This window comes from Scyliorhinus canicula, chromosome 29, assembly GCF_902713615.1.
Source record: "Scyliorhinus canicula chromosome 29, sScyCan1.1, whole genome shotgun sequence".
NCBI lineage: Eukaryota > Metazoa > Chordata > Chondrichthyes > Carcharhiniformes > Scyliorhinidae > Scyliorhinus > Scyliorhinus canicula.
Genome location: NC_052174.1, coordinates 8,916,228 through 8,926,540, shown reverse-complemented (window position 1 = coordinate 8,926,540; position 10,313 = coordinate 8,916,228). Strand labels below are relative to the sequence as shown.

At 53.6% G+C, this 10,313-nt stretch overlaps 1 protein-coding gene across 1 annotated transcript in view; it reads left to right on the top strand.

Annotated features, from left to right (window-relative positions):
* Window positions 1–9,170, top strand: part of LOC119958394 (ephrin type-B receptor 3-like) — a 15,245-nt gene extending 6,075 nt beyond the window's left edge. Inside the window, exons 3-4 of the mRNA XM_038786897.1 lie at window positions 2,543–3,218; window positions 8,594–9,170. Of these exons, the coding sequence (XP_038642825.1) occupies window positions 2,543–3,218; window positions 8,594–8,862 (945 nt within the window). The 3' untranslated portion in view covers window positions 8,863–9,170. The remainder of the gene's footprint in view (window positions 1–2,542; window positions 3,219–8,593) is intronic.
* The last annotated feature ends 1,143 nt before the right edge of the window (window positions 9,171–10,313 follow it).

Here is a 10,313-nt window from a genome sequence, read left to right as displayed (position 1 = left end):
GGGGTGTGGGGGTGGGGTAGGGGTGGTGTGGGGGTGGGTAGTGGTGGGGTGGGGGTGGGGGTGGGTTAGGGGTGGGGTGGCGGTGGGGTAGGGGTGGGGTGGGGGTGGGGGTGGGGTAGGGGTGGGGGTGGGGTAGGGGTGGGGTGGGGGTGGGGTAGGGGGGGGGTGGGGGTGGGGTAGGGGTGGGGTGGGGGTGGGGTAGGGGTGGGGTGGGGGTGGGGTAGGGGTGGGGTGGGGTGGGGGTGGGGTAGGGGTGGGGTGGGGGTTGGGTAGGGGTGGGGTGGGGGTGGGGTAGGGGTGGGGGTGTGGTGGGGTGGGGGTGGGGTAGGGGTGGTGTGGGGGTGGGGGTCTAGGGAATGTCTCATCAAACCCAAGTCCTCACACTGTCATGATGGGGTATTTGTGTCTTGGGGTCGCGGAAAGTTCCAGGGCGGCACAGTAGCACAGTGCTTAGCACTGCTGCCTCACAGCGCCAGGGTCCCAGGTTCGATTCCCGGCTTGGGTCACTGTCTGTGCGGAGTCTGCACGTCCTCCCCGTGTGTGCGTGGGTTTCCTCCGGGTGCTCCGTTTTCCTCCCACAGTCCAAAGATTAGGGTGGATTGGCCGAGCTAAATTGCCCCTTAGTGCCCAGGGATGTGCAGGTTAGGTGGGCTTACGGGATAAAGCGGGGTAATGGGCCTAATTAGGGCGCTCCTTCAGCGAGTCGCTGCAGGGTCGACGGGCCGAATGGCCTCCTTCTGCACTGTAGGGCCCCCACGGTTCCTTGCTCCGAAGCACCAAGGGGGTAAAACTTCCGAATGATTCAGGAGAGGGTGGGGAAGGGCAGAGGGGGTGGGGTAAGTCAGGGGAGGGCAGTGGAGGGGGATGAGGGCCGGAGAGAGCAGCAGTAGGCCAGGGAGGGCAGGAAAAGGCAGGGGCGGGTGAGGGAGGGTAAGATAGGGCAGGAAAGCAGCATTTTATTTGGAGTCAATGTGGCAGTAGAGGTGGGGGTGGGGGGGGGCATAGCAAATGACAAACAGGGTCACTTTATTTAGCAAACAATAAACAGAGTCTATTTCAGCAGGGTCTATACTCAGCAAACAGAACCTATTTACACTGAGTCTGTTTGCACTACTGCAAATGGAACACATTGACCAAACTACAGCAGGGTCCCAACAAAAACAGAGTGATTTCCCCACAAAAACGTTACATAACTCAAATTCAGCCAATCGCTGACCGGTATGGTCCATAAGAGATAGGAACAGAATTAGGCCACTCAGCCCATCGAGTCTGCTCCGCCATTCAATCATGGCTGATGTGTTTCTCATCCCCATTCTCCTGCCTTCTCCCCATAACCCCTGATCCCCTTATCAATCAAGAACCGATCTATCTCCGTCTTAAAGACACTCAGTGATTTGGCCTCCACAGCCTTCTGCGGCAAAGAGTTCCACAGATTCACCACCCTCTGGCTGAAGAAATTCCTCCTCATCTCTGTTTTAAAGGATCGTCCCTTCAGTCTGAGATTGTGTCCTCTGGTTCTAGTTTCTCCTACAAGTGGAAAATCCTCTCCACGCCCACTCCATCCAGGCCTCGCAGTATCCTGTAAGTTTCAATAAGATCCCCCCCTCATCCTTCTAAACTCCAACGAGTGCAGACCCAGAGTCCTCAACCGTTCCCCATGCAACAAGTTCTTCATTCCAGGGATCATTCTTGTGAACCTCCTCTGGACCCTTTCCAAGGTCAGCACATCCTTCCTTAGATACGGGGCCCCAAACTGCTCACAATACTCCAAATGGGGTCTGACCAGAGCCTTATACAGCCTCAGAAGTACAACCCTGGTCTTGTATCCCAGCCCTCTCGACATGAATGCTAACATTGCATTTGCCTTCCTTACTGCCGACTGAACCTGCACGTTAACCTTAAGAGAATCGTGAACAAGGACTCCCAAGTCCCTTTGTGCTTCTGATTTCCGAAGCATTTTCCCATTTAGAAAATAGCCTCTGCCTCCATTTCTCCTTCCAAAGTGCATAACCTCACACTTTTCCACATTGTATTGCATCTGCCACTTCTTTGCCCACTCTCCTAGCCTGTCCAAGTCCTTCTGCAGCCCCCCTTGCTTCCTCAATACTACCTTCCCCTAGACAGATCTTTGTATCATCTGCAAACTTAGCAACAGTGCCTTCAGTACCTTCTTCCAGATCGTTACTGTACGTCGTGAAAAGTTGTGGTCCCAGCACAGACCCCTGAGGCACACCACTAGTCACCGGCTGCCATCCTGAAAAAGACCCCTTTACCCCCACTCTCTGCCAGTCAGCCAATCCTCTATCCATGCCAGGGTCTTACCCTTAACACCATGAGCTCTGAACTTATTTAAGTCTCCTCTGCAGCACCTTGTCAAAGGCCTTCTGGAAATCTAAATAAATCACGTCCACTGGTTCTCCTTTGTCTAACCTCCTTGTTACCTCCTCAAAGTCGTCTTACCACCTGGATTGGTAGTGTTTGGAGGGTAGGGATGTCGGGAGGGGCAGAGTTGAATTTTGTTGAATTTTCTCTCTCGTGACAGTGGGAAGAGACTGTGGCCGTGGACAAAACCTTCAACGCCATCAGGACCTATCGGGTGTGCAACGTGGAAGGCCCCAACCAGGACAACTGGCTGCGGAGTGGCTACGTGGCGAGGGGGGAGGCCCGTGTGGTTTATGTGACGCTCAGATATACCATGAGGGACTGCAGCTCCATCGCCAACTCTGCCGGGTTCTGCCGGGAGACCTTTGCCGTCTACTACCTCGAGAAGGACTCCGAGACCGCCCCCTCGGCCACCAGAGCTGCCCAGATGAAGGCTACGTACACCAAGGCCCGGGACGTCACCCCCGAGCACGTCTTCACCCTCGGCGGGTTGGGCAAGGTCAACAGGGCGACCGTGCCCGTCGGGCCGCTCGCCGGGGCTGGCTTCCACCTGGCCTTTCGCGACCGGGGGGCCTGCATCAACCTCCTCTCTGTGCGGGCCTCCTTCAAGAAGTGCCCAGCCACCATCGCCAACCTGGCCCACTTCCCCGCGACCCCGGCGGGGCCCAGCCTGGCCGCGTTGGCGGTGGCCACGGGCGCCTGCATTGCCAACGCGGAAGAGGCTTCCATCCCGCTCAAGATGCACTGCACCAGTGAGGGGGACTGGGTGGCGCCTATCGGAGAGTGCAGGTGTTGGCCTGGGTACCAGAGCCACGGAGCGGTCACTGCGTGCACAGGTAAGGGGTTCCATCAGCTAATATGGGCACCACAAAGGTTTTACATTCTTAGCACCTCTTCCGATAGTGAATTCTCGGGACCAGGAGTAGCGAGCGTGAAAGTCCAGAAGGCTCTTCAGGAAATGTGGGCACCACTGACTTGGCCAACATTTATCGGTCATCCCGAATCGTCCTCGGGAGATTGATTGAGCGAGATGGAAGGGAAGGGTACTTATGTAGTCCATTCACCAAATGGGTTAACGGCCTATTTCTCTTCAGAAAGCTATATTCCTTCCAGCAAAGAACACAATCGACTGAAACAGGGTCCCTTAATTAAGCAAACAACACAATCTATTTTAATAGGCTCTATTTATTCAGCAACAATAAACAGAGTCTATTTAAACAGGGTCTCTTAATTCAGCAAACAACACAATCTATTTTAATAGGCTCTATTTATTCAGCAACAATAAACAGAGTCTATTTAAACAGGGTCTCTTAATTCAGCAAACAACACAATCTATTTTAATAGGCTCTATTTATTCAGCAACAATAAACAGAGTCTATTTAAACAGGGTCTCTTAATTCAGCAAACAACACAATATATTTTAATAGGCTCTATTTATTCAGCAACAATAAACAGAGTCTATTTAAACAGGGTCTCTTAATTCAGCAAACAGCACAATCTATTTTAATAGGCTCTATTTATTCAGCAACAATAAACAGAGTCTATTTAAACAGGGTCTCTTAATTCAGCAAACAACACAATCTATTTTAATAGGCTCTATTTATTCAGCAACAATAAAGAGTCTATTTAAACAGGGTCTCTTAATTCAGCAAACAACACAATCTATTTTAATAGGCTCTATTTATTCAGCAACAATAAACAGAGTCTATTTAAACAGGGTGGCTTAATTCAGCAAACAACACAATCTATTTTAATAGGCTCTATTTATTCAGCAACAATAAACAGAGTCTATTTAAACAGGGTCTCTTAATTCAGGTCATTTAGAAAAATGACAAACAGCAGCGGCCCCAGTCTGCCATGAGGGGCCTTGTCAAAGGCCTGACTGAAGCTCATGTAGACAACATTTTACGCCCTCCCCCATCAATCATTTTCGTCACTTCCGAGAAAAACTCAATGGAGTTAGTGAGATACGACCTCCCCTTCACAAAACCGCTGCCTCTCGCTGATACGTCCAGTTGCTTCCAAATGGGAATAAATCTTGTCTCGAAGAAACCTTGCCAATAATTTACTTACCACTGACATAAGGCTCACCGGCCTGTGATTTCCTGCATTATCCTTGCTACCCTTCTGAAACCTTCTAAGGGCGGCACGGTAGCATTGTGGATAGCACAATCACTTCACACCTCAAGGGTCCCAGGTTCAATTCCGGCTTGGGTCACTGCCTGTGCGGAGTCTGCACATCCTCCCCGTGTGTGCGTGGGTTTCCTCCGGGTACTCCGGTTTCCTCCCACAGTCCAAAGATGTGCAGGTTAGGTGGATTGGCCGTGATAAATTGCCCCTTAGTGTCCAAAATTGCCCTTAGGTGGGGTTACTGGGTTATGGGGATAGGGTGGAGGTGTTAACCTTGGGTAGGGTGCTCTTTCCAGGAGCCGGTGCAGACTCGATGGGCCGAATGGCCTCCTTCTGCATTGTAAATTCTATGTAAATTCTATGAAACAAAGGGAACATTGACTATTCTCCAATCCTCCGGACCTCCCTTGTAGCCAGGAGACAAAGATTACTATCTAGGCCCCAGTAATTTTCTCCCTTGCCTCCCTCAGTATTCTGGGGTAGATCCCATCAGGCCCTGGGGACTTATCTACCGTAATGTTTTTCAGGGGGCCCAACACCGCCTCCTTTTTGATCTCAATGTGACCCAGGCTATCTACACACTCTTCCCCAGATTCATCATAAGAACTCGGAGCAGGAGTCGGCCATCTGGCCCCTCGAGCCTGCTCCGCCATTCAATGAGATCACGGCTGATCTTTTGTGGACTCAGCTCCACTTTCCGGCCCGAACACCATAACCCTTAATCCCTTTATTCTTCAAAAAACTATCTATCTTTACCTTAAAAACATGTAATGAAGGAGCCTCAACTGCTTCACTGGGCAAGGAATTCTATAGATTCACAACCCTTTGGGTGAAGAAGTTCCTCCTAAAGTTCCTCCTAAATCATCCGCCAAGTCTTTCTCTTTGGTGAATACTGACGCAAAGTACTCATTTAGTACCTCGTCCATTTCCCCTGGCTCCACGCATAGATTCCCACCCCTGTCCTTGAGTGGGCCAATCCTTTCCCTGGCTACCCTCTTGCACTTTATATATGTATAAAAAGCCTTGGGATTTTCCTTAACCCTGTTTGCCAATGACCTTGTGTTATCCCTTTTAGCACCTCCTGACTCTTCGATGTTCCTTCCTATTTTCCGTATATTCCTCATGGGCTTCATCTGTTCCCAGCCTTCTAGCCCTTACAATTGGGGGTTTAGTTAGAGGGGAGAACTGAAGGGGATCAATATTGTAGACAAATCAAATTGGGGAAATTGATGGGGTTGAAGGCTGATAAATCCCCAGGGTGCGACAATCGACATCCCAGGGTACTTAAGGAGGTGGCTCTGGAAATACTGGATGCGTTGGTGGTCACCTTTCAGGATTCTATCGACTCTGGAACAGTTCCTGCAGACTGGAGGGTGGCTAACGTCACTCCGATATTCAAAAAGGGAGGTGGAGAGAAAACCAGTCAGCCCGACGTCAGTAGTGGGAAAATTCTCGAATCCATGATCAAAGGTCATAGCAGAACACTTAGAAACAGTAGCAGGGTCGGACAGAGTCAGGGTGGATTTATGAAGGGGAATCATGCTTGACAAATCTACTGGAATTCTCCGAGGATGTAACTCGCAGGGTTGACATGGGGGAGCCAGTGGATGTGATATATTTGGAATTTCAGTCGGCTTTTGACAAAGAGATTAGTGTTTAAGCGTTTGGGACTGGGGGCAGCGTATTGAGGTGGATAGAAAACTGGTTGGCAGCCAGGAAACAAAGAGTAGGAATTAACGGGTCTATTTCCGAGTGGCAGGTAGTGACTAGTGAGGTACCGCAGGGATCGGTGCTGAGACCCCAGCTATCCACAATATACATTCATGATGTAGATGAGGGAACTAAATGAGCCCCAAATTTGCAGATGACACCAAGTTGGGTGGGAGGGTGAGCTGTGAGGAGGATGCGGAGATCGTTCAATGTGATTTGGACAAGTTGAGCGAGGGGGTAAATGTATGGCAGATGCAGCACAATGTGGATAAATGCGAGGTCATCCATTTTGGCAGCAAAAACAAGAAGGAGTTTATTATCTGAATGGCCATAAATTAGGAGCGGGGAGTGTGCAGCGAGACCTGGGTGTCCTCGTGCACCAGTCGCTGAAGGTAAGCGCGCAGGTACAGCAGGCGGGAAAGAAGGCAAATGGCCTCCATAGCGAGAGGGTTCGAGTACAGGAGCAGGGATGTCTCGCTGCAATTATACAGGGCCTTGGTGAGGCCACACCTGGAGTATTGGGGGCAGTTTTGGTCTCCTTCTCTGAGGAAGGATGTTCTTGCTCTCGAGGGAGGGCAGCGAAGGTTTACCAGGCTGATTCCTGGGAAGGCGGGACGGACGTACGAGGAGAGATTGAGTCGGTCAGGATTGTATTCACTGGAGTTCAGAAGAACGAGGGGGGATCTCACAGAGAAACCTATAAAATTCTAACGGGACTGGACAGGGTAGATGCAGGAAGGATGTTCCCGATGGTGGGCGGAGGGGGGTTCCAGAACCAGGGGGTCACAGTCTGAGGATACGGGGGGAGACCATTTAGGACAGAGATAAGGAGACATTTCTTCACCCAGGGAGTGGGCGGCCTGTGGAATTCGTCACCACAGGAAGTAGTTGAGAACAAAACATTGCGTGTTTTCAAGAAGCAGCTAGATACAGCACTTGGGGGTGAAGGGGATCAAAGGATATGGGGGGGGGGGAAGCGGGATTCCGCTATTGAGTTGGATGATCAGCCATAACCTTAATGAATGGTGGAGCAGGCTCAAGGGGCAAAATGGCCTCCTCCTGCTCCCATTTCCTATGTGTCCCTATGTGACGGACTCCAGAGCCCACAGCAACACGGGTTGACTCTTGACTGCCCCCTCAAGGACAGTTAGGGATGGGCAACAAGGGTTGGCACAGCCCAGCGACACTCAATATTAAAGGTTTGTCTGTGAGCTTGCCTCGATTAGCCGGTTGAACATTAACGTGAACATTCAGCAGGTGTTCAGGCAGAACGGCGGCACAGTGGGTTAGCACCGCTGCCTCATCGCTCCAGGGTCCCAGGTTCGATTCCGGCTTGGGTCACTGTCTGTGCGGAGTCTGCACGTCCTCCCCCGTGTCTGCGTGGGTTTCCTCCGGGTGCTCCGGTTTCCTCCCACAGTCCAAAGAAATGTAGGTTGGGTGGGGTTAAGGGGATAGGGCGGGGGGGGGGGAGTGGGCCTAGGTAGGAGGCTTTTTCAGAGGGTCTGTGCTGACTCGATGGGCCGAATGGCTTCCTTCTGCGCAATAGGAATTCTATGGAACAGACGGATAGGCTGGGATTAAGACAGGGGAGAGAAATCACGGGTGGGTCAGCAAGGATCACCTGGGTTGAATGGCCTTTTTTTTCTTTTATTTAAAATTTAGAGTACCCAATTCATTTTTTACGATTAAGGGGCAATTTAGCGTGGCCAATCCACCGACCCTGCACATCTAGGGCAGCAGGGTAGCATGGTGGTTAGCATAAATGCTTCACAGCTCCAGGGTCCCAGGTTCGATTCCCGGCTGGGTCACTGTCTGTGCGGAGTCTGCACGTCCTCCCCGTGTGTGCGTGGGTTTCCTCCGGGTGCTCCGGTTTCATCCCACAGTCCAAAGATGTGCGGGTTAGGTGGATTGGCCATGCTAAATTGCCCGTAGTGTCCTAATAAAAGTAAGGTTAAGGGGGGGGTTGTTGGGTTACGGGTATAGGGTGGATACGTGGGTTTGAGTAGGGTGATCATGGCTCGGCACAACATTGAGGGCCGAAGGGCCTGTTCTGTGCTGTACTGTTCTATGTTCTATGTTCTATCTTTGGGTTGTGGGGGCGAAACCCACTCAGACACGGGGAGGATGTGCAAACTCCTCACGGACAGTGACCCAGAATCGAACCTGGGACCTCGGCGCCGTGAGGCAGCAGTGCTAACCCACTGCGCCACCGTGCCGCCCTGAATGGCCTTTTCCTGCTGTTCCCTCTTGATTGGTTTTCCTGTGATTCCCTCACAATCCGAGGTTAAGGAAACCCAAACTGAAAAAAAATATATAATGCTGCCGATGTCCACTTTACCGCAATGCGCTGATCTCGATCTGTCCCCTGCAGCGGCGATGGAAGACCCGGTGACCCTCCCTGAGGTGGCGTCCGAACAAGGCCTCTCCCAGGATGCGCTGGGCCCCTCCTCCTGCGGCCAACTGGAGGGCCTGCTCCGAGCCAACCAGCAGCTTCTGGAGAAGCAGGCCGAGGCTTTGGGTCGGCTGACCCGCACCGTGGAGGCCCTCAACTCGTCCCTCCTGGCCCTCTCGCGGAGGCTACCCCCTCCGCCTGGAGAAGACGTGACCGCCCCGGGAGCCGGCGACGGAGACGGAAATTGAGGGATCCGCATTGGACCGGGGGATCCGCGACTGGACGTCGACAGGATCGTGGGAGGCGAAAATCCCCTTTGTCCGCCCAAAACCGCATTCAGCCGGTTTCACTCGCCCGAAAACCTCCGACCCTCGCCAGCCACAATATGTCTGATAGTAATTCCTGGACTTTGCCCCCCCCCCCCCCACCCTTCACTCCCTTTGTTCGATCAGGCATCCAGAAACCCAACTGCAGGGCGCGTCCGTAACCATGAGCAACGAGGCAGCCGCCATTTTGAAATGTCAACCACATCAGCATGGACCTGGCCACAAATGTCCCTCTCAAGGCCGGGGGAGGGGGTGGGGTGGGTGTGGTGGGGGGGGGGGGGGCTCACAGAGGAGGGGGGGGAGGCCCCCTGGTGGCATTGCCCCTCCAGCCCCCCCCCCCCCCCCCCCCCCAGCCCCCTCGCCACACCGCGTTTTTTTTTTCCCTGAGAGAGGAGCCCACTCGAGTCCTCATGAAGATAATCCCATTCTCACCACGGCCTGACCTCACCGGTACCTGTGACCAGATCTCCCCCCCCCCCCCAACCCCCCCCCGCCCCACCCGGCAGAAACCCACGCAGACACGGGGAGAACGTGCAGATTCCCCACAGACACGCGAGGTGGAAATGGAACCCGGGTTCCCGGAGCTGTCAGGCAGCAGCGCTAACCCACTCTGCAGAGATCAAGGCAAACCCGAACACCCCCCCCCCTCTCTACTGCCATCGCCACAGACGCAGCCCCGCTTGATTGGCTCCCCCTTCCACAAACATTCACTCCCTCCCCCACCGACACACAGCGGCAGCCGTGTGTACCGTCTACAAGATGCCCCGCAGCAACTCACCAAGGCTCCTTAGGCAGCACCTTCCAAACCCACGGCCTCTACCATCTAGAAGGACAAGGGCAGCAGATACCTGGGAACCCCACCACCTGGAGGTTCCCCTCCAAGTCACTCACCGTCCCGACTGGGAAATATATCGGCCGTTCCTTCACTGTCGCTGGGGCAAAATCCTGGAACTATCTCCCTAACAGCACTGTGGGTGTATCTACACCTCAGGGACTGCAGCGGCTCAAGGTGGCGGCTGATGACAGCACGAGGGATGGGCAGGGAAGGCCAGAGCCATCAATACACAGTCCGACCGGAATCTGGTTTGTTTTAGACATCCTGGGAGGGATTCTCTGACCCCGCGCAGGCGGGACCTCGGCCTACATCCTGCGGGGCGTGGGGGGGGCGGGGGGGGGGGTCCAACCCCGGAGGAGGGGAGGGGGTACTCCACCGTGGCCTGGCCCGCGATCGGGGCCGGTTTCCCCTGGTGGGGGCCTCTTTTACTCCGTGCCGGACCCCTGTCGCCCTCGGGGCCGGCGTGGAGACGGCAACAAGCAAGCGGGCGCGCGCCAGTTCGTGCCGGTTCGAAGCGCGCACGCGCAGACCGTTTGAT